At 39.8% G+C, this 25222-nt stretch overlaps 1 protein-coding gene and 1 long non-coding RNA gene across 2 annotated transcripts; one reads left to right on the top strand and one right to left on the bottom strand.

Annotated features, from left to right (window-relative positions):
- Positions 1–947: 947 nt before the first annotated feature.
- Positions 948–1725, bottom strand: LOC145653209 (uncharacterized). Its single transcript, XR_014119575.1, has 3 exons — positions 1592–1725; positions 1360–1450; positions 948–1270 (listed from the first exon to the last, which is right to left on the bottom strand). It is a non-coding gene; the product is annotated as an uncharacterized LOC145653209 (long non-coding RNA).
- A 1089-nt stretch (positions 1726–2814) lies between these two features.
- Positions 2815–9659, top strand: LOC145643374 (B-cell receptor CD22-like). Its single transcript, XM_081706553.1, has 9 exons — positions 2815–2824; positions 3224–3340; positions 3631–3864; positions 4101–4370; positions 4471–4710; positions 4877–4958; positions 5604–5652; positions 5832–6031; positions 8463–9659. The coding sequence occupies exons 1-9, from the start codon at positions 2815–2817 to the stop codon at positions 8503–8505; spliced, it is 1245 nt and encodes a 414-aa protein (XP_081562679.1). The 3' UTR covers positions 8506–9659.
- Positions 9660–25222: the final 15563 nt, after the last annotated feature.

The raw sequence follows: 25222 nt of genomic DNA, 5'->3' as shown, positions 1-25222 counted from the left end.
TTAATGAGTGAATGTGGTTGGACAGCACTCTTATATAATGCAATAGTTTAAGTGACTGAAGACACAGTTTCAAAGACATGAACGTTTCAGCCCTTAGGTCTTCATCAGCGTGTTTCTAACATCTCATCCCACTTATATGCAGAAAAGAGGCCTCTCCCTTGGATACTTCATCAAAATGTCACAAGTATTTGATGTCAGTATCCATGTAACAAATTAATATCTACAGTGTAGTAAAAGGTGAATTACCTATATTATGTATATAGAGTTCAAGGAAGAGGATAAAACAAAGTTTTCATAATTGTATTCACATCAATAAATAAATGAAAACATTTAAAGTTACCATCAACTTCCTTCAAAGGAAGAGACGTAGATTGTTTAGGTAACTGCGCCCAAATTAAAGGGTCTTTTAGATTAGGGGCTCTTTTGAAACAGAAAGAGGGAGGGTTCAGTTGAAATTCTATACTCTTTGAAATGGGGGGCCAGGCTGGGGCCAGTGGCTATGTTAGAGGGGCCATGTGTTCATAAGTGCAAGGAAACTCACTCCTCATTTACTCCTCGTACTGTGAAAAAACATTACTGAAATATGTATAATAATGTTCAAATATATATATATATATTCACAATTTGGGGAAACCAGTTATCCCAGAGAACTTGAATCTGTAAATAACATTTGTTACAGAACATAACTTTTTTTTTTTTTTTTGGTCAAATTTCTTGTGTGAGTTATACTAAGAATTCTAGTATCACACTTGATACATCCATGGTACATAATCATCTTGACTAATGTTGTAAAGTTCATTCCATTTATTGAGGAAATCAGTAGTATCTTTAAGGAAGGAAGGTAACTGGTAAACTAACTCCATATTGAGAGAGAGGCTCTGTTAGGAATAGACTGCCTGAAACAATGGGATGTCCTGGTGGATATTTATAGGCAGGTGCTTCTAAAATTGAGTTCAGTGAGTATATATACATGATGGATAAATATTATGCAGATTTCTTCTGCATTTATCTGGCTTGGTTTAAAAGCAAATATTAATATTAAAAGCTAACATATTAATTATTAATATTCATTCATGTTTTATGAATTACCAGAATTTATTTTTTCCTGAATGTGACTGTATCTGTGTTTCAGGTGTTTTAGGGTGTGACATACACTTGTGTGCTCTGAAAGGCTCAAATGTTGATCTATCCTACTCTTATAAATACCCTGGAGGACAAACGGTGACAGAATCATTCTGGTTTATTAAAGTGCAGCAGGTTGGTGTTGAAGCTGTGGATGTGAGAGAGGAAGAGGAGTATGAGGGGAGAGTGCAGTATAGACAGAGCTCCCAGAATGACTGTAGTATGACAATCACTCACCTGAGAGAGAGTGACGCTCACACATACAGGTTCAGATTCCACACTGATGGTCCTTGGGGTCCATACACTGGTGATCCTGGAGTATCTCTGTCTGTCACAGGTAATCACATAAGACTAGTTAACTATAAAAATATGCTATTTATAAAATTAACACCAAAGCTTCTTTCTTAAAATGATTTGCAGATCTGAAGGTTATGATGTCAAACACATATAGAGGGAATATCAAACTGACCTGCAGCTCCACCTGCATGCTGCCCAACAACCCCACCTACATCTGTTACAGGAATGGACACCCTGTATATAACCAGAACACTAATGGAATGTATGTGTATGACAGTAGTGAGGATGCAGGCAGCTACACCTGTGCTGTAAGAGGATATGAGGAGCTCTGCTCTCCTGCTGTCTGTAAGATCCTCACTTTAAACTCTCATCATTCTATCCGCATCTCACTGGCAGCTTCTATGAGATAAAAAGTTTTTTGTTTGATTGTTGTTTGTTTTTGCTGTTTTTTGCTGCTGGTTCTGCCTACATGTTTATAAGTAGCTGGGAAGCACCTTTCACAGTTGAGGGCTCTATACATTTCTGGGCACTGGCTAGCTGGTTCAGCAGTACTACATCAGTGTGTTTTGTTTGTGTTCTCATTGTCTCTTGCTCTTGTCCTCACTTTAAACTGCACTCACTCTGTGTCACTGGCAACTTCTACTAGATTACAGTGAACTCATGCTGAGTCACATATGGCTAAGACATAAGACAACTACAGCATTTTTAGATATATTTCAATTTAAGAGTTTTCAGTGTTTAAGGTATTTTTTGAAAAATTTTTTTTTTTTTCGTTTTTCCATAAATCACTGCGTTTAATTTTTAAATCCACTGTGTTTATGTTTACATACATATTATTGGCAGTTGGAAGTTTTAATCAACCACTGCTGTTCTTGGAAAAAAAAAGGAAAAAAAAGCAATATTTGTAAAGCAACCTTGAGTTTGAGAAAGGTGCTATATAAATGTAACTAATAATAATAATAATAATAATAATAATAATAATAATAATAATAATAATAATAATAATAATAATAACCTCTGTTGGCCTCTTTCATGGGTGACCTGGTTTTGACGAAAGAGCAAGTGTTACATTTTTTATTAGACTCTTACTGTGACAGGATGCAGGCGTGAGTCTCAAAACAACCAAACAACCAAACAAAGACACAAAAGTCTTTTAATGGCAAAAATTTAAGTAAAAGAATAAAAGTAAAAGTAAAAATAAGAGGACCATTTAAATGCTAAAGCCTTTACACATTGACCATCATCCACATAGTCAATTATAACTGGTAATAAAACCTAGTAAATAAACAGTAAATTACTTAGTAAATAAAAACTGGAAACAGAAGGAATATTCACAGGGATGGAAATGAGGAACAGGGGAGGCTGGAGACACACTAATGAGTAATAAAGGGGGACATGGCAACATGTGAGGAAAGGAGTGTAAACACAACACACACGGTGACACGTTAACCGAGTACAACAACACATCAAACATGGCGAGAGGCATCACATGGATGAGGGCGTAAAGGAGGGGTCTATACTGTAACTGCACTTATAAGTAGTGTTCATGCAGACACTTAGGAACACAATAAAACCTGCTATGTAATTGTATAAACATGCACAAAATATACTGACATTACTTGCCCTTTTTAAAAACAGGTCATTCATGAAAGGGCCCACTGGAAACTTGGCACAACTTCCCTGAGAACAAGACAAGTGACACAAGACAAGTCTTGTCTCCCAGCTTCTGATTATATACAACTGACTTTAAAAGAACTGGTAGTCTGTTTGTTCAGCTATGATTTACTCAGTTTATGTGTTACAGGTGTTTATGGAAAGGACAGCTGCTGGAGTGTAACTTACGTCACCCAGAGCATCTGTGCTCTGATTGGTTCATCAGTGGACATACGCGGTTACTACACCTTCCCGGATCAGCAGCCTGGTACGCCAGACTCCACCTACAGGTCACAGAGCTGAGTCATGCTGATGACCGAGTGGAGGTTTTCAGTCACAGAGCTAATGTGAACACACTAAGACTGAAACATCTCACAGAGAGTGACTCAGCAGAATATCTCCTCCGATTTAAAGCCCCCTACATGATACACACAGACAGCTCTGCTGGTGTGTCTCTCTCTGTCACAGGTAAGATAAGTCTTCTGTGTCTGGCAGTGTCACATGGTTCATCATCTGTGTGTTGAGCCCTGAGGACACTTATGAGAGTCTCCCATACAGGCCTGAAGGTGAATGTGGATTCTCCAGCAGTCCCAGGATCAGAGGGACAGACAGTAACACTGAGCTGCAGCTCCACTTGCACTCTGCCCTACAACCCCACCTACATCTGGTACAAGAACGGACAGCGTGTGTCTCACTGCACATCTGTCTCCTGCTCTGTATCTGCAGTCAGGGATGCAGTCAGTTATAGCTGTGCTACTGAAGGCAATGAGAACCTCCTCTCTCCTCCTGTGTGTGAGTGGAGAATTTACATATGAAAATCATGATGGCTTGATGCATTTAATAAAGTCAGTTAATCATAAACCAGAAACATCACTACAATCAATACTTACTACTACAGCTCATGATGATGATGCTCTTTGTTGTAGTTTCACAGTTATCAACTATAACTTCTGAATTTATAAGAATCTCTAAACCAGACTGTGTATGAGAGTTTAGTTTTAATGTTAACAGTGTGTGTTTGTGTTCAGATGCCCCTAGAAACACCAGAGCATTGATGGTTTCCTCTGGAGAGAGAGTGGAGGGAGATTCAGTGACTCTGACCTGCAGCAGTGAGGCAAACCCTCCTGTTCTCACCTACTCCTGGTTTAAGCAGAGAGCAGCTGCAGACACACTGCTGCCAACAGGCCAGAATTACAGCATCTCCAACATCAGCTCCCAGCACAGTGGACTCTACTACTGCACCGCTCACAACCAGCTGGGACAGCACAACTCCACCACCACCCTGCTGGATGTGTTATGTAGGTGCAGTTTGCTTTGTGTTATCCTCTTGTGTTATGAATATAATAAGTTAAATGACATTTTAAGTGTATTTATTTTAATTCCTGTTCTCCTGCTCAGACCCTCCCAGAGTCCCGTCTGTTACTGACCGTGTGTCTGGTGACTCGGTGACACTGCTGTGCTACAGTGACTCCAACCCCATCAGTAATTACTCCTGGTACAAGAAGACAGGAAGTGGTGTTATATTGTTGGGAAACAGCACCAATTTAACTTTGGCTACAGGAGCAGTTGGACTTTTCTTTTGCACAGCTCTGAACCAATTTGGATCAATGGACTCGTCAGAATATTCAGTTCCAACAGGTACATTATGGGTCGAATTCAATGGCTACAGTGGTTAAAGAAAGAAATGTTACTAGCACACTTATGAGCAGTTTCATAGAGCATCTGTTCTGGTTTGTTTTCACCTCTCTATCGCGAGAATGTTCACACGTCTGTGTAACATGCTGCCCTCTACTTCCTGATGCAGGGAACCCAGCTGGGACATACGCAGTTTCTGGAGTCACTGTGGGTTTGTTTCTGACTCTCACTGCTGTGTGTCTATGGATGAGGTAAGAAGCTGATGCCACATTGACATTACACACCCTGCCAATGCTGTAGGCTGTTTACTGCTCAGTCCCCAAGATCACTATACAAACGAGCAAAGACAATAAACAATGACAATTAGACTGAAAAAAAAAAAAAAAAACACATAACAAATTGAAGATGCAAGAAAATTTTAAAACATGAGGTATGTTATTCAATAACTGTTACAGAAAATAGAGTTACAAAGTCATAATAATTACATCACTGAGACAGCAAGCTGGTGGTTGGAAGAAAATATCAGTCAGGCAATCAACTAGGCTGAGAGGAGGCAGCCTGTATGAGGGGACTGGATGAGCAGAAATTGCATATAATGCATACAGTAGTGAAACTGGAGACCATGCTGTCTAGTAATGTTGCCAAGGTGGAGAATAATTAATAAAAAGTAGAGGACCAAGTATTCAGGCCTTGAGAACACCATGAGATAGGATTGATGGGTATGACTAACCTACCAAAGGAGGTAAATTGCTGTCTGTCAGTGACATATGATTTAAACTACATAAGTATCATACCAGTGATGTCAACCAGGTTTTAACACAAATCATTTTAACTAGAGTTTGATTAACACAGAAGCTATTGAGCCTGGTGATGTTATTACTGTGGTTCACCACCAGGGGGCGAACCACAGCTGTCAGCAGCAGGAGTGAGGAGACAAGCGCCAAAGTAAGTTTGAAGAATAGTCGACAGAGAATTGAGATTTCAGTCCAACTCAAAATCCCTGCAAAGTTTTCCTTAAAGGGTCCAATGATCAAAGTAACAGAGTTAAGCCTGTATTTTGATTATTAATTACATAAATCATTAATCACCATGTCCCAATTAATCTCTCTCTCTCTTTCTTTCAGCGTGATTCTATTCCTGTATATGATAACGTCTCAGCCCTGGATATGCCCTCTGACCCCACAAATGACGACATTCTCTACTCCAACATTAATTTCACACGCTGCCACACACAGGAAGTATCTCTCTACTCTACTGTCCAACTAACAATGGCTCTTAGTCAAGAAGAGGAAACTGAGTATGCCAGAGTGAATTTCTCTGCCTGGTAGGCAATGCAAACGGTTCAGTTAACCATATTTCTGTCACACTTAGACACACCTTCACACATACACATGCACTCACACAAACATGCACGAACACTAATGCTGATGAGATACCCCTCCCTCTAAAAATAAATAAAACTAAAAATCTTGACAGAGGCCAAAACCATTTTAATAGTTATAGAAAATGCTTATACCTACTGGCCAACTATTTTAAATCCTAAAATTTTACATCTTTTATTTAATCTTAAAATTTGGTTTTGTGTTAAGACTTGAAAAAATAATTACTGCAGTACATAGGTTAAATAAAATCAAAGAAGAATTCACTGTTTTGGAAAGCATGCATCAGTAAATTAAATTGTTCAAAATAGAATTTTGTTAAATAAAATGCCTCTCAATTTATTAAAACCAAAAAATTCACTTTTTGGAAGGAAATGTAACACTTTTTACTAGAGCATGTCATGAAGTAAATGCGAAATGTGACATTTTGAGTGAAATTGTGTGTCTAGCTATATATAGTACAAAATAAGAATTACAAAATTAAACAAGTCTTTAGATGGGACAGTTTAAGATAATGTCTTAGCAACACCCCAACAATTCTGATTCTGTTTAATTTTCTTATCTTGTATAATATGGTGTTTCAGATAATCCTACACTCATCTCTTAGATGTTGTTTCTTTACATTTTCTTAAAGATGTTGAATGCTGATGCTCCAACTGTTTTAATTAATTTATATATAAAATATATATAAATTAAATATAAAATAATTAATTTATATATAACAAACATTATTATTAATATTAAATAAGCTTATGTAATAATAATAATAATAATAATAATAATAATAATAATAATAATAATAATATATTAGTTATTATTAAATACAATTTGAACAAGTTTCCATCAGGTTTCAGGGTGCTGCACAGTATAGACTCAACCTTTAGTTAACTAATGATTTATTGCCTTCACTTAGCTCTAGTAATTGCTTCATCTTCATGATGCTGGACCACAATATCCTTTTACATCATTTTAATCTTTGGGTTGGTACCAGAGAACTGCCAGAGGCTGGTTGTCCTTTCAGCTAAAAGATTGCACTATTCAAACAGGATTTACTCCTCTCCACTTCCATCACACATGGCTTACCTAAAGACTCAGTCTTGGGCTTCATTTTATTGTCCATCCACTAGGTACAATTTTTCCAGAAATACAATATAAACTTTAAATAATATTCCTTAATTTTGGTAACACTTTATTTTGAGTGGTCCTTTATAGATAACTAATAAACTCTCAAACTCTCTGAAGTGGCAGTAATGAATCATCTAAAATATTCAAGTTAATATTTTTATACAGTCTGTAGATGGACAAAAGGTATATATGATTAACAGACATATAATTAGATATATTAATTTAAATAGAACTATTGTCGATACATTACTTACATTAAGTAGCCATATTATGTCTTTTTTCATATTTGACTTGATTGTTTTTTAAACCTTTTGTAATGGTGAGCTGTAAGTGTGGAGAAGAGCGAGATTTATTAGGGGCAAATTCAGATTCAGAGTCGCTATAACGGTCCAGGGTCATTGAGCCAATTCAAAGATTACGGGGATACATGATAAGCAAAAACACATGAAGGCAAATGAGGGAAGCAGGCTATAACAGAGGCTAGGATAAACACAAAGGCACGGAGTACAAACTTACGGATACAGACTTTCCATACATCAATACGGATATACATTCAACCAGATATTCATCCATTCAACAGCAAAACACCAAGGCCACCAGACAGGGTTTAAATACCTGAACTTAACAAGACTGGAAACGAGGAACAGGCGAAACTAAAGACGGGCGTGTAAAACCAAACGAGGGGTGGAAAAAAAAGAAACTAAGGAACAGAACCAAAATAAAACATACGACAGGGAAACCATGGAACATAGAAGCTAGGAGGGACTAACCATGACACCTTCGACTCCCATATTCATAATTGGGTGACAAAGCCTTAAATATTTTTACATCTGAACTGTTTTCATCTGTACATCACTTTGGTCAACCTTCATTTATTTTTAATTGTGCTCTAGAAGTAAATTTGATTGACTGATGGAATACACATCTTAATTTAACCAACTTCCAAACACAGGTGCACAGTGAGAAGCAGCTGCAGTTAATTGTGCTTTCACTGAGGTTTTGTTTTAGTTGTGTATTCATGCACAGTGAAGCAGATCTACACTTAGATCTAATTAGCAGTAGCCTAACACTGAGTCTTTGTCCTTTTCTTAGTACAGGGAAACAAGTTAAAATGATCTGTGCTAATTGGCCATTCACTAACAACCACACACTAGACAGAGATTAGGTTAAAAACAATATAATTTTCCTGAAGAGTTACAGTAAATGATTTTTTATTTTAGATTATGTTCTTTGTGTTTTAAAATTTTGCAGCAAGGACGAAACCCACATCTACAGCACAATCTCAAGAACATGAGAAGAAAATCCTCCACCAACCATCAATCTCCAGTCCTGCGTGAAAATGAGAAAAGTGCCAACAGTCTTCCACCTTCTCCTCCAAACACATATGAAATTGGTACAAACTAAATTTAAAATCTTGCTGGTGATTTTGATTTATTTTAGGGATCAGTCAGACAGGGTATTATTACCAACTGGACCAAGATACACATTATAAAATGTTTATGACATTATTTTATGTATCATTTATTACATTTAGCCACAGATTGCTTACCACTGCAAGAAGGATGGTTAGAAACTCTGCATGTTATATACATATACAAACATGTCATAAACATGTATTTCATGTCATAGACATGTAGAATAATAATGATACACCAGCCCACAGTAACAGGACAGACTTTAATTCACTTCACTGCATTCAAGAATCTCGGTTCTCTTTGTAATATTACCACACATGAAGATGTTCTCTGCAGTGCAGTGACCAGTGTCCAGTGACCACTGTACATACACAGTACTGCATAATTCACTGTCCATGACATTATGATGATGTTTCCCTACCATTGTTTCATTCTCATTGATTAGTTTTTAGTACAATATGGTACCTTGAGAGGTGACTGGCTAGAATGAATGTCCTTGAAGGTTTTAATTTTAATTATTTATTCAGACAAATATTTTTAACACAGCATTCCCAGGTCACAGAGTAACATTCTCAGGTCCCAGGTCACAGAGCAGGGGGTCTAATAGCCTTCATTCTTGAATCCTGTACAACATGTGACTGTTCCACTTATAGTTGTTGGGTAGCTGATCACTGTACTTTAAATTCAGAACGAGAGATCTAAATCGTCCTTTCACCCAGTCGGCCCTGGAAACAGAACTCAGCACAGATGTAATGGCACGATCTACTCACTGGGTGGCAGCAGCGATGTGATAAGACCCTCAAAGCCGATTGTGCAGAGCGTGTCCCATATGGATAAGATTTAACATTTGCTTGTTTATATTACAGTACATTTTCCATGTCTACTCTGTATTTGCACCGAAGCCAAAGTTACATTATGCCTGAAATATTTCTGTAACATTTATCACAAAAGGCTTCACACTTCTTGCACTCAGTAAATGATTTAAAAATTGTAAAAATGACTTTTGTGGAATTCATTCTTTATTCTTGTTGGCTCCTTATCTGGTTCGCCAGCATGTTGCTTGCCCCAGAGCCATGATGATGTTTCCTCCAGACAATTAGTCGTCACTCCTAACATCTGAGTTACTGTTAAGAACTTTAGCTAAATATTTAGCAATTTTAGTCAGAATGAGACTACCAGAGCCCAGACTAAGAGCAGACGTGGCGGCTGACTTCCTGACTACAGAAAACACCTGCATTCATGTAAAAGGAAGCGCATCTCACCATCTGATTATCTATCAAAAGGTACTTACATGATGGACCGCCAGAGTCCATCTTTGCACATTATAGTTCCCTAATTTACCTCATACCTGGACATGCCTAATAATCTATTCTCTCGTTCTGCCGAGATACACCAACCCCTAAATCTCATGTTGTTACTGAGCCTCAACCCGTCTCAGCTGCCATGGCTCCTCCCACCACCCCCTGACGCCCCCTGCTGTAGCCCACCACACCTCCACACCAGCCAACTACTTCTCCGTTGCGCTTGATGGACGTTCTCATGCGGGATGGGTTTCGGACACGCGCATGCCGTCAGGACCAGACTTGGACTTCTAGAAAACTGGACTAGAAATTGATTGCTCATTTCTTTATTTGTCTTATTTATTTATTTTCTCTCTCTCACTCACTACTTACTTCACTCTTTACTGTTTATATTGTTACTATTGTAGTGTCTGTTATCGGTCAGAGGAGGACGGGCCCCCCTCTGAGTCTTAGTTCCTTTCAAAGATTCTTCCTCGTGCTCTAGGGAGTTTTTCCTTGCCACTGTTGCCCTTGGCTTGCTCACTGGGGGCTTGGACCCAGACTTTTGTTAAGGTGCATTGTGACAACAACTATTGCAACAAGCGCTATATAAATAAATTTGACTTTGACTAATATGTCTGATAATATAGCTGCAATTGTACCTTGACCCTTCTCAACTGAAGCTACCGCTACCAAGGAAATCACTCTTCTGTTCCACAGCTGTGGACAGCTTGTTCCTCTGTCTAGCAGTCATTAACACACATTCTTATGCATTTGCATTTGCATTAATAATTTCTAATGATTAATTGTGTAATAGTAAATTTAAAGTGCAATGTGTTGGCATATCTCAGCATATCCATGTGTTAATCTTTGAAGGAAAAACACAAGCAGTTCATGCAGAAAGCAAACTCTACAAAATGGCTTTAAGAAGGTTTATGGACACTGACTGTGAAAGTATAATTTGATTTTTTTATAGCTGCACTTTTTGCTTTTGCCTATTATTAGTATAAGTGTTATTATTATTAGTGATTTATTGAGCTTCTCATACTCACCACTGTGTATTTGCCATGTATTTGCTGGGCTGTTTATTTTTATCTGATGGATGTTTTTAGGATCCAGGTTTAAATAATCACACAGAATACGGAGCGGTTCCCATTTATGGGATTTAAAAATAAAAGATGTCTGTCTTAGAATAGCAATATTAATTACCTCAAAAATGATGGATGTGCCAGTAGCAGTTTTTCTGCATGCACTGCCTCAAGCAGAACTCATGCCATCAGTTTGGACTTACTCATCCTTGCAGTCTGTACTTTATATGTGGACTTGTTAAAAAAAATTATGAATTTGGATTTCTTTTTCCATTTTGATTTAATGAAGCAATGATTGCATACTAGGTAATGTAAGCCTACAAAATTTGTAAATTGCAGGGCAAACTTGGCCAACTGAATATTTGCTGTCTAACACTGAAGCTTGAATATTTCTACAGTTAACCAGGCTTGAATATCTCTACAGTTAACCAGGTCTTCCTTGCACTTGGTCTGCTTGGCTTACCACACATTATTGGCTTTCAAAGTTTTCTTCCAGTATATCATATAACAAATTGCACATTCTTGTTTATGTGTATAAGGTTTCTTCTTCAGTGTCCAGACTGTCCTATTTCAACCATTGTATTTATTTCATCTACATTGTTCAGGTTTTAGACACAGGAGGATGTTTCCATTATAGTTTATTCATATAAAGTATGAGCAACATCTGTTTACCGCATTTCTCCACCAAAACCCCCGAACCACCACCACTGCCAAAACAATACCTGCAGCTCGTCTTACACCTCTCTCTCTCTCTCTCTCTCTCTCTCTCTCTCTCTCTCTCTCTCTCTCTCTCTCTAGCATGACCTTGGCTTCCAGTAGCTGCACACATCAGATTTAAAACCTTGATGCTCGCCAGAAGAGCCAAAAATGGACCAGCCCCTCCATACATGAGGTCAATGGTCAAACCCCGATCCGTAACTCGAATACTTTAAACCTGAAGTACGGATTGGCTTGAAAAATCAAACTTCCAATCTCATGAAAGACAAGCATGGAATCTATTTTCTGTCCTGGCTCCCAGATGGTGGAATGAACTTCCACTTGCTGTCTGGACAGCAGAGTCATTGTCTGAGATAGAACTCATGTATTTTGTACTTCTAGGCATTAGCACTGATCCCTATATTTCTATTCTAGTTCAGTATGCTAGTTTATTGGTATATTGGACTTTAATCTACTCTACTGGCTAGGATGTATTCTAGGGGTAAATGAAAAAGCACTTTTGTAAGTCGATCTGGATAAGAGTGTCTGCTAAATACCGTAAATGTAAATATAAATGCAAATGACCTGTTTACTGGACGTATGGATATATCTAGTAAAAGTGATCAGACATCCAAGTTCAGACACACACACACACACTCACCAAATCAAAAAGTACTTTCATCTTTGGCATGAAAATGAATCCCTGTGGTTAAGCACAAAATGTAACACTCTCAAGAAAAATGTTATAAATAACAACGGCAAAGCTGGCATATTTTCATTTTAATGGCAAAATATTATTATTGTATAAACACATAAATGTGGCAGTTTCTTAGTTATGGATGAGGGCCATGTCAAATTACATCTGTGGGATTATATTTCAAATGAAAAGTTAATTTACAGTAACTGAGTATCTCAATTAATTGAAATCTTCGCCATCTAAGACAGCTGAAAGTACAAAGAATAGTCTCTTCTACATAGCTCTAACTGATGCTTCTTAGCTCATCTTTCTTAATGAAGTCTGTCAATTCTATATAAGAGGCAGACAGTTTACTTAATTAGTAATATAACCTGATATCACCCCCCTGTGGATGAAAAGGTGACGTGAAGAAGCTGCTGCTTGTGCTGTTGCTTCAGATTGAGGAGGCCAACAACAGGCTGTGTAAACATTTTTTGTATAATTCCACCCATAATGTTACATCTTATTTTAACAGAAATCATTCAAGAAAAATAAAACATAGTATATTTCATTTATTTAATTAGTCCTTAAATTATATTGATAGAACAATATGTGTGCATTCTTAAATATGTAGGCAAAATAGGTCAGTTTGGCCAGTAAGCTAACTGTTTATTGTTGATGCGGAGAAACTTTGGAACAGCACTGTGCAGGCTTTCTGTACTTTGTTAGCTAGCTAGCTATAGTGAGTGGTAGATTCGCCATTATTTGACATCCTGAATGCCCTCTGAAGCTGAAACTGAACGAGGTGAGAAGCAAACTAAGCACGTGCAAAGCCTTCACTTTAAAGCTTTCAGAGGATGCCTCCTATGTCCTACAACACGCACTTCTACTACTCACAGATAATAAACCCACTATTCCAATATTCTGCTTGCACCCCTGCAGGATCAGGTTGTCGGCTATGAGGGCGAGATCTATTTGAGATGAAGTGGTCTAAGAACAGAGCAAGAGAACTGGAGTTCATGCTGGTGAGAGAGTTTGAGAAAGAGAGGGGGGGTAATGAGTAAAGCAAGATATCCTGAAAGAAAAAAACAACTTACAATGTACTCAGATGACAACATTGTGTGTGTGTGTGTGTGTGTGTGTGTGTGTGTGTGTGTGTGTGTGTGTGTTCAAGCACACGTACAGAATTACATCTAAGTTAGTAAACTAATAGGAGGCTTGTCCACGTGTGCATGTCTGTATAATGTTTACAGGTGTATGATTTTCCCGCGACCTCTGTGAGCTGTGTTTATTACCCATTCCTGCACTGTAAATCTCACAGTTTCATGTTTACATAATTCTGGCTCCTAATACTGATTTATGGTGTGACAGGAAATAGAGTACATCGTGCACAGAGCGCTGAGTCTCTTCAGGGCCGATGGGACAGGAATGGCGGATTACATGCTGGAGTTGCCAGGTGACGGACTGAAGATCTCAGACATCTGGGTTAACACTTCCTGGCTCCAAAAGGCCTGGTTCAACCCACTATGGGTTTAGTACAAGAAGATTTTGGGAAGGACTTTGGTCAAAGGTTTGGTTAAAGGTTCGCAAATGCTTGGTGACAGTTAGGTAGGAATGAGTAAGGCTTTGGTAGAGATCTATAAGGGTTTGGTAGAGACCTATAAGGGTTTGGTAGGTGCCTGTAAGGCTTTGGTAGAGGCCTGTAAGGGTTTGGTAGGTGCCTGTGGTGTAAACGCTTATCAGCTAATATTACTAATGAATAGGCTAAAGCTATTCATCTTTCCAATATCTCTATTATGTCACATTTGAGACACAACACATTTAATAACACATCAAACGTACAGTGTAGCTACAAGTGTTTTTTATAAACATTTATAAACTACATTTCAATTGAAATAGCAATTTTTTAAAATAAATGTTATTCTAAAACTGCATCAGTGATATAAACAATTTCATTAAAATACAACATCAGATTAAGTACAGATATAGTATATCTGGAATTTTACACTTATGATAAGGAGTAATGCTACTCTTCCACATGTGTAATAATGTAAGCACACAGGTAAAGAACTGCAAAAATGTATCATTCTATTTAAAATGAAACACCACAGGAAGTAACAGCAAGGTTAGAAAGGCACTTTGAAGTTATTTAAGAAATCAAATAATCTAAATATTAAGACACATTATGCTGATTACAGTCTGATGGAGTGGTTGGAGTGTGACAGTGGGTGATGTTATATCTGGAGGGGTTGGAGTCTGATGGTGGGTGATGTTATATCTGGAGGGGTTGGAGTCTGATGGTGGGTGATGTTATATCTGGAGAGGTTGGAGTCTGATGGTGGGTGATGTTATATCTGGAAGTGTTGGAGTCTGAAGGTGGGTGAAGCTTTTCTCAGATTCTTGGACTGTGTTGTAGATTGGAGTTTAGTCCTTGCTGAGCAATTTCACAAGACTAAGGTCATGTTATCCCCTGAGCAAATGTAGTAACTCATGTAGCTTTACATGGATAAAAAAAAACTGCATTCAGCACAAAAAAAACCCAACATATTTTCAAGACTTTAATTTTGAATAAAAGGTTTATGCTTACCATCTAAAGCCACATTAGGACATGTCAAGTTCTAAATGGGCAGCAGGAGTTCCTCAAATACTTTTGTTTTGATCAAATTCACAATGTCAGTTATTTTTACAGACTGCTGCCTCATCAATATTCTGGCACCTTTTACCTAAACTGACCAGTAGAATTAACACCAGGTTACTCTAATCCCATGGGAACAGCCATCAGTGGCGGATATAGAAAGTTTTACATGAGTTGGCAATGGAGTGGCAGAGAATATTAGGAGGGTGGAATGTATGGGGACTACAGATAAGTGAGTGAGGAATTTAGACCAAATTCAAGTCTCCTGTTTTATAAAGCACTAGACTGATAACAATATTTCATACAGCAGTAATGTTTTGTAGTTCTGATCAGTAAAAGCTACATGACAGCAATGTATAAAATGAGTAGCCATTATCATCTCTGTAATTTATATTGCAATTTCATATCCTGTACGAATTTATCATAAATATTACAAAAATTACAAAAATATTACAAAATATTACAAAGGTCTTGCAGTAAAGGATATATGACAGGAAGAATAATCCCAGTATTTAAAGCAAGCATTTACCAGTACAGTATAGACCATACTCACCTCATGAGAAAATAAAAATTCAGACTGAAAATCAAAATTACACCACTTTCAAATGCAACAATACAAACATACTTTATATATAGAATTATTTAAAGATGGATAATAACATTATTTGCTGTTGTTTTCAGATAATTTATGTTATTTGCTAAAGAAGAACTTATGAAAAGGGCTGTAATTATATTTATTTATTCAGTTGACTTTATTATATTATTTGCTTCAGAAATAACTTACACTCCATGTGTAACAGTGATACAGACATAATGAACTATGCCATTTGCATAGCCTACTGTGGGGAGACTTTTGTTTTGGTGATGTTCACTGTGGCGTACTCTACTTCCTCTCCTTGAATAAGAGCCTTTGGCAGTTGAACAGTGGAATAGAGCACTTCCTGTGTGTGGGAGTGTGTGAAATGAACACTGGAGTAGTGAACTTCATCCTGATCATCTGAAGATACTGTGGAGTCACAGGTCTTAGCCAGGGCTGAGATATTATCATATACAGGAGCAGAGTCATGCTTTAGGAGAGAGAGAGAGAGAGAGAAAATGAAAAGGTTTCTCTGGAAGTAACAATAATCAACATAAGCACTAATGCTGGCTGCACAGTCCACTATGACATGAGACCCATTAAGAACAACTGCAGTGATCTGTTGAGTCCCTCATTTAAACTCACATTTGTGCTGGTCTCCTCACTCCTTCTGCTGACAGCTGCAGATCCCCTCCTGGTGGAGAACCACAGTAATAACATCACCAGCATCACACTCAATTCTCCTGCATTAATCTAAGCCCTCTACAGTTACTACAGTCTGGGGAAAGTGAATTTAATCCTGTTGATACTGTGTGACCCTATACTGTAAACATCAGAGCAAAGATTCTCTGGACTGAGCAGGAAACAGCCTACAGCATTGGCAGGGTGTGTAATATCAATGTGGCTTCAGCTTCTTACCTCACCCATAGACAGACAGCAATGCGAGTCAGAAAGAAAACCACAGTGACTCCAGAAGCTGCGTATGTCCCAGCTGGGTTCCCTGCATCAGGAAGTAGAGGGCAGCATGTTACACAGACGTGTGAACATTCTCGCGATAGAGAGGTGAAAACAAACCAGAACAGATGCTCTATGAAACTGCTCATTAGTGTGCTAGTAACATTTCTTTCTTTAACCACTGTAGCCATTGAATTCGACCCATAATGTACCTGTTGGAACTGAATATTCTGATGAGTCCATTGATCCAAATTGGTTCTGAGCTGTGCAAAAGAAAAGTCCAACTGCTCCTGTAGCCAAAGTTAAATTTGTACTGTTTCCCAACAGTATAACACCACTTCCTGTCTTCTTGTACCAGCAGTAATTACTGATGGGGTTGGAGTCACTGTAGCACAGCAGTGTCACCGAGTCACCAGACACACGGTCAGTAACAGACGGGACTCTGGGAGGGTCTGAGCAGGAGAACAGGAATTAAAATAAATACACTTAAAATGTCATTTAACTTATTATATTCATAACACAAGAGGATAACACAAAGCAAACTGCACCTACATAACACATCCAGAAGGGTGGTGGTGGAGTTGTGCTGTCCCAGCTGGTTGTGAGCGGTGCAGTAGTAGAGTCCACTGTGCTGGGAGCTGATGTTGGAGATGCTGTAATTCTGGCCTGTTGGCAGCAGTGTTTCTGCAGCTGCTCTCTGCTTAAACCAGGAGTAGGTGAGAACAGGAGGGTTTGCCTCACTGCTGCAGGTCAGAGTCACTGAATCTCCCTCCACTCTCTCTCCAGAGGAAACCATCAATGCTCTGGTGTTTCTAGGGGCATCTGAACACAAACACATACTGTTAACATTAAAACTAAACTCTCATTCTCTGGACTGAGCAGGAAACAGCCTACAGCATTGGCAGGGTGTGTAATATCAATGTGGCTTCAGCTTCTTACCTCACCCATAGACAGACAGCAATGAGAGTCAGAAAGAAAACCACAGTGACTCCAGAAGCTGCGTATGTCCCAGCTGGGTTCCCTGCATCAGGAAGTAGAGGGCAGCATGTTACACAGACGTGTGAACATTCTCGCGATAGAGAGGTGAAAACAAACCAGAACAGATGCTCTATGAAACTGCTCATTAGTGCTCATTACCAGTTCTTTTAAAGTCAGTTGTATATAATCAGAAGCTGGGAGACAAGACTTGTCTTGTGTCACTTGTCTTGTTCTCAGGGAAGTTGTGCCAAGTTTCCAGTGGGCCCTTTCATGAATGACCTGTTTTTAAAAAGGGCAAGTAATGTCAGTATATTTTGTGCATGTTTATACGATTACATATCAGGCTTTATTGTGTTCCTAAGTGTCTGCATGAACACTACTTATAAGTGCAGTTACAGTATAGACCCCTCCTTTACGCCCTCATCCATGTGATGCCTCTCGCCATGTTTGATGTGTTGTTGTCCTCGGTTAACGTGTCACCGTGTGTGTTGTGTTTACACTCCTTTCCTCACATGTTGCCATGTCCCCCTTTATTACTCATTAGTGTGTCTCCAGCTTCACCTGTTCCTCATTTCCATCCCTGTGAATATTCCTTCTGTTTCCAGTTTTTATTTACTAAGTAATTTACTGTTTATTTACTAGGTTTTATTACCAGTTATGATTGACTATGTGGATGATGGTCAATGTGTAAAGGCTATTGACTATGTGGATGATGGTCAATGTGTATATATACAGAAGGCCCAACTATTGCCCCCCCACCGGCAATACAACATGGCCATAAACCTCCTCCCGGGCTCCAGTCCCCCTAGAGGCTGCTTGTTCTCCCTTTCAGGGCCTGAACATCAGGCAATGGAGGAATATATCCAGGAAGCCTTAGCCCTAGGATTCATCCGGCCACCTGCTTCTCCGACTGGTAGGGGGGTTTTTTTGGTCGGGAAGAAAGACGATTGGTTATGCCCCTGTATAGACTACTGGGGCCTTAACAAGGTGACTGTCAAGGACCGTTATCCGTTGCCCCTCATGACCTCAGCATTCGAGGCGCTACAGCAGGCCTCTATTTTTTACCAAATTGGACCTGCGCAGCGCCTACAACCTAGTGAGAATCCGAGAGGGAGACGAACGGGAGACGCCGTTCATCACCCCCTCTGGACACTACGAATGTCTGGTTATGCCATTTGGGTTGATGAACACACCTGTCGTCTTCCAGGGGTACATCAACGAGGCCCTTGACAGATACGTGTTCGTCTACTTAGACGACATCCAAACTGTAGACGAACATGTCACCCATGTTAGGAGGGTCCTCCAGTTTCTGCTCGAGAACCACCTCTTTGTTAAGCTGGAGAAGTCAGTGTTCCATGCACGTACCATCTCCTTTTTGGGATTTGTTGTCTCCCACAATAAATTGTGCATGGACCCTGCCAAGGTGAGGCCTGTAGAGAACTGGCCTAGACCCACCTCGTTGCATCTGGTCCAGCACTTCCTCGGCTTCACGAATTTTTATCGCAGGTACGTTAAGAACTTTAGCGCAGTTGCAGCCCCACTGATCGCATTTACCAGGAAGGCATCGGATCAGTTCTACTGGTCCACCGAAGCCCAGCAGGCATTTGATGAACTGAAACATCGTATGATCAAGGCCCCTATTCTGCAGCTCCCTGATGAGAGCACAGTTTGTGCCAGCTGGGGTGTGGCACACACCTGCTGGGGCTTTTACAAGGTCAACTCAACTAAGCAGCATGGCACTCTCATATGCCTGTCTTCATTATGGTAACCTTAGTTACTTAGAGCAAGTGTGGGTGTCTGTTAGGAGTGTGTGTGTGTGTGTGTGTGTAATGTGTCTCCTTAGAGTCTCTCACAAACAGTATTACCAAGCAGATGCTGCCCTGTTTTCATTTAAAGAGGTTTTAAAATATTGTCATCCTTCCTCATCCAGTTTCTGTTTGCATGAGAGTACTGGACTGCATCTCACACTGGAGACGCAGTGACATCATGATAGTGAGGCGTGCACTCTTACACTGGACACGAAGTGACATCATGATAGTGAGGAGTATACTTTCACACTGGATACGCAGTTATATCATACATGTTTTTAAGCATACATAAACCCAGGCGTTGTGCAGTTTGTACACAAACAGTTACGGAACAATCAATGAGGGGTTCCCATGAATGATCCTGACCAATTAGTGCAGGGTTCTCATCACTGATCCTGACCAATCAGCCATGTTTCATTGTTATTTAAAAAAATAAAAATAATAATGACTTTTTTTTGTGACCACTCAGATCTCAGTGTGTTTGTCCATCTTTCATGCGCACATATTCAGTCTTGTAATATTATCTTTACCTGAGTTTTCCAATGAACTACATAACATCATACTCTCACTATAGCGATCCAGTGCTATATACACAGTACAGCTAACCCTACCTTTAACCTTGACCTCCAGTTCCATCAGCCCTTGTATGCGGCTCCATTCTGACCCTCTTCCTCATGTTCTTGCTCAGGCATGCTGCAGTAATAGCACTCATGCCCACGGGGATGCTCCACCAGTGCCATCTACAGACTGCTCTTAAGCTGGAGGCACAGGCAGGCACAATGCCCACACGCAGAGCCTTAAACAATTACACATGCATGCATGCAGCACACAGCTAAGAAAACACACAAAGGCGAACGCTGAAGGACAGGGCCACACAAAGAACCCTGACACAGGAAATAGTATTTTTAAAAAAACCTAAGATTTCAGTTTCCAAATGTCTCATGTAGGATAATATTCTAGTACCACAGGCCACCTATGGCCGCGGAACAACTGTAACGTATAAAAGCCGTGGAAAACCTTTGGCTTTTGATCATCTCCTGATGAGAGCCGCGTCCTGCCACGGCTGCTTATGTTTGATGAAATATCGCCGCAACAAAAAGCAACAGATGAAATGCAGATTTCATACACTGATTTAGTATTCTCTCTGTGGTTTGTAAAAAGTGCTCAGGGCACTGTGGGTTCCTTATTTATCCATTTCTGTATGTATGCCACATACACACAAACAGATTGGATAATAGAGAAGAGGGAATATGGGATTAATTTTGAAGTGACTGATTAGCACGTGGCTAGCCCAGGATAATTGGCTTTAGCTTCTCCCCACGGCCCCCTAAGTCATATTGCAGTGTGGCAGCTGCTTGTGCCACCCCCTCTTCCCACATCCTAAGAGGCTGTCAATCAAACTGCATTTCTAGCCAAGTGATTGTGCTATTGTAACAGTATCTTCAAGATGGGGGAAAAGGGTTGGCGGTGGGGAGGTTTGGAGCGTTCCCGGTACTTATTGTGAAACCAGTCAATAGCATACAATACAGGTTGTGTCAATGCGATGTCATATGCTGTTAATTAATACGTCTTTTCTACATACATTCTGATAAATTCACAGAGCCTATTCTTTCCCAACCATAATAAACAGACAATAACAATATTCAACACAATAACAGATCCATAACAATCAAACAAAATCTACAGGACTATCAGTTTCTCAGGATTAATATTAGGAGACTGGGAGTCTGCTTGAACAAACTATGTATTCCTGAGGACTAAAAACAACAACAACAACTGCATGCAAAAAGGAATTGATATTAATCAAGCTCTATAAAAAAAAAGTGTTTATTGTGGAAGGGTCATTTCACTTCAAAAAATGGTAAATATTCATGTCTGAGTTTAGATCAGGACTCTGGGCTGGCCATTTCATTCTTTCAATGGCTTCAGTTTCAAGGAACTGCTTTACCCGTTTTGCTGTGACAGGGGGCTTTGTCCTGCATGAAAATTGCTGGCTGATTGATTGATGAATGCAAGGAAGGAACCATGTGTTGTATCCGTACGAGAGGTCCAACTCCTGCTGCCGAAAACATTCCCCAAACCATGACACTTCCTCCTCCGCTTTTCACTGACTTCTTTAAACACTTTGGGTTCAGTCTTTCCCCAGTTTGTCAATGAACATGTTTCCCATCAGACCCAAATAAATTAAAATTGCTTTCATCACTAAAGTGAACTCTGGACCACTTCTCCTCTGTCCACACAACATGCTCCTCAGTAAAGGTTAGTCTAGCCTTTTGATTCTTTCTGCTAATGAGAGGTTTGGTTACTGCAGAGTGGGCTTTCAGTGCAAATGCTCTTGAACATCGAGACAGTGTATTACGATCCTTACCCTGTACAGTGGTGAACCGGCGAGCAATTCCAGCTGCAGTGTTGAACCGATTTTCTGTGGAGATTCTCCGCATTATCCTGTCCTCTCTTGCATTTGTCTTTCGTGGGCAACCAACCTTCTTGGTGGATTAATTGAGTTTGTGATGTTTTAAAGATGCAATATTCTAGAAATCACAGACTTGGAATGATCAACTTCTCTTGCTACAGCTGATAGGGTCACCCCTTTGGCCTTCATCTGGACAACCTGCTGCCGGAGAATTTCAGTCACTTTGGAACAGCTCACCATCTTGCAACGTCAGTGAAAACTGGAAAGTTTGGCTGCCAGTTAAATAGGGTATGTCAGATAATTAAGGAAATTAGCACCAGGTGCCAGATTAACACCAATAACTTGCAGGTATCTGAGTGTTCTCTAAATTTGATCATTGTTCTTTTTCAATTATCTCATTTAAATTTTTATACTGTGCTTTAGAATATATACAAATCATGAAATGAGCTTAAAATATTGCTCTTTTACTCCTGTTAGGATAAATTCACATAGCAATTCAGTGACCTTGACGTTTAGGAAATTGTGTGTTCTCAAATTTTAATCTGCAGTGTATGGTTATTAACACATAACACAGAGAAGACGCAACACACACGCTATCATTGTTAAACAAACACTGACACAGTAACACGTAAACGATAGACTTTTATGACACACAAGAAGGATCAGGTGTGGAACAGAGGGAGGGTGTGGACTCATGGACAAACATACACACACACCCACAAACACACACGGGGAGATGTTTTGGAGGAGGGGCCATACCGTGACAGAGCCCCTCCCCAACGGCGCGACTTGCCAGCAACGTGCCAGCCTATCGGGCTACAGCCCCGAAAACAACGCCAAATGGCGAAGCCGGAAGACCGAGCGACCCGATACAGGCCAGCGCGAACACGACAGAGGGTCGAAGGACATGTACCAGGACAACGACAGACACGGGAACAGACACACTGACAGGTACAGGCACTGACACAAAGGGGGACAAAGCGATTGGCACAGACAATGTGATGGGGACAGACACAGTGACAGGGACACGTATTAAACTACATCGAGGATTGCTAGAGAGTCCAGGGAAGCCGGCAAGAACCCCAGCCTGTTGAAGTCCAACCTGCCAGTGGGAGATCGCCCCTCGCCGATTTAGGGGGCGGTGACTTCTGCGCACTCATTTCAGGAGGCGCACCAGCTACTTTGCCTGTCTCCGGGAGTTTCCTCCTCGGACAACGACGACACCTCTCTGAAAGTCACATGAGGCATCTTGCATGCCTCAGAACGGCGTGCCCTGGGCGGAGCCTTGGACGGAAGCTTGGGTACCAGAGGCCCGTCGTGCTGGTAGTCTGCAGACGTTGTGTCGCTGTCCAAGGGAGCGTCTCCATAAAGGACCTCCTCCACCTCCATCGAAGGATCCTTCCCGCAGTTGAACTCAGAGTCTGACGGCAGACTAACGTCGCTGTACTCATTCCTTTCATAATCCATGTAGCCCTCGTTGTAGTCCATGGAAGGGTAGTAGGACCCTGCGGACTCCGACTCCAAATACTGGACTTCATTGTACCAGTCCCGGTAGTCCGACGTGGTTCCGTAAGACTCCTCAGAGTCCAGCCCTGAAGCACACTCAGGAAACCTGGACCACACTCAGAATCAATCTCAAAATCAAGGCTGATCTGTTTTTGACAAGGTGTTAAAACATGTCAAAAATGTTACTGAAACCTGCTGCTTCAACCTGTGATTGCTACATAGACCACGTTAATCCTCTGATACCAGAGTAGCCCACGTCCAAATTCCCAGATAGTTTGAAAGTATTATAAATGCATCCCAGTTCAAGGGTTTAACATAAAATTATTCAGGCTTGCTTTGCAAATTTTATCTCACTACCAAACAAACTGAGAGCCGTAGCTCTTTTTACACACAAATAATAAACTGCTTGATCATTTCTATTTGATAGTCACTGAATATAGTTACTTTCCTAAATATATTCCTCATGCCTGTGTTTGTTTACCCTGCATTTCTGAAGAAAGAACATGTGACTGTGTAATTCTATATAAAAAGATTGAACAGTCAATGTAACAACTATATATAGAAATAAGTTGCGTTAAAAAGATACATTAACTGGAGCCTACTTTTTGTTTGTTTTGTTTATCACATGTGTAACCAGCAGAGAAAAAAACGTATTCAAATTTAGTAATACATGAGAAAGTATTACACAGCCACTAAATCAAATTATATGTAATTTCAACAGGCATCACTACACCAGTACACTGGGGATGAAGTACATCACTGTCACATTTCCTGTCCTGTGGGCTAAAGGCTACACAGTGACGTATGAATAAATGATGCATTACCTGAAGTACACACTGGGTGGGCTACTGTCATTTCTTACAGGTTTACAGCATCACTGTATTTTTAAGCAAAATTGAGAGACTAAAAGGATGGTCGCAGTTTCCAAAGAATGTGTGTTTTAACCTGCTATGAAATATTTTTTTGAGAAATATCGATTCCTGACACAATTAATTAATTCTTTGGGGTTTCTCTGTCTCTATGAATTCAACATAAACTCTGTTGTCATGAAATGCTCTGACTTCACTTGCTGTGACTCATTGTGCTGTGTTGCTTTCTAGTGTTCAGTACAGTTTCCTGAGTTCACTGTCGCCCCCCTGTGGCTGATTAAGGTCTTTATATTGCTTGTTTTACTACTTCAAAAACAGTTTACAAAAGAAAATCTGGAAACAACAAACTCTGGATTTTATATTTCATTTATATTTTATCTTTAATCTCCTATTTCTTCAAACTAAGTGGCTACAATAGAAAAAGTGGTTTCAAACTTTATTTACTCACCATAGTAAACATAACATAAAATAAAAATTCTTGTATCTTCACATAAATGTTCAATACAGCAGCTGTGTGTTTCACTGGTATGTGATTAAGACTAAAGTGGTATAAATGTCAGTCTGTATTCACACTCTTCTGTTTGATAGTGTAAGATAAGCCCACCTCTCATCTATGTGGTCGCTGAGTTCCTGTTTGATACCATTTGACCTAAATATATTCAAAGCTTCTGCTATAGGAAAGTCTGGACTAATGCATGTGACTGTGAGCTCTGGGCATCCATGACAACCAAAGATATAATTTATGGTCAATCTGTAGAAGAAATACCCAGAATTCCATTACCAGTCAGTCTGATCAAACTCAAACCTGACCTCAGGGACTTTGACAGGAGTGATAGATGTGGCATCTGGTGTAACAGATGATGCAGGACACAGGAGAGGCCAAGCCTGATACCAGGGCAGACTAGTACATCTTTAACTTATCAGTAAACAAACAAACAAAGCAAATGAGTAGAAAAACAAGAAGGAAAAAAGGATTATCACACTTGAATGAGTTTTGTGATCTTGAGAACAGAAAAAGGAAGCGGTTATAAGCTAAAAATGGGGGGGGGGGTGTGATGAACAAACGCTCTGCTAAATGCACAACACACTTTCCGTGTCTTTGCTGTTTGACAGTAA

This window comes from Electrophorus electricus, chromosome 23, assembly GCF_041902795.1.
Source record: "Electrophorus electricus isolate QZ-2024a chromosome 23, ASM4190279v1, whole genome shotgun sequence".
Taxonomy (NCBI): Eukaryota; Metazoa; Chordata; class Actinopteri; order Gymnotiformes; family Gymnotidae; genus Electrophorus; species Electrophorus electricus.
Note: the sequence above shows the minus strand (reverse complement) of the source record. Positions and strands in the feature narration are given on the sequence as shown.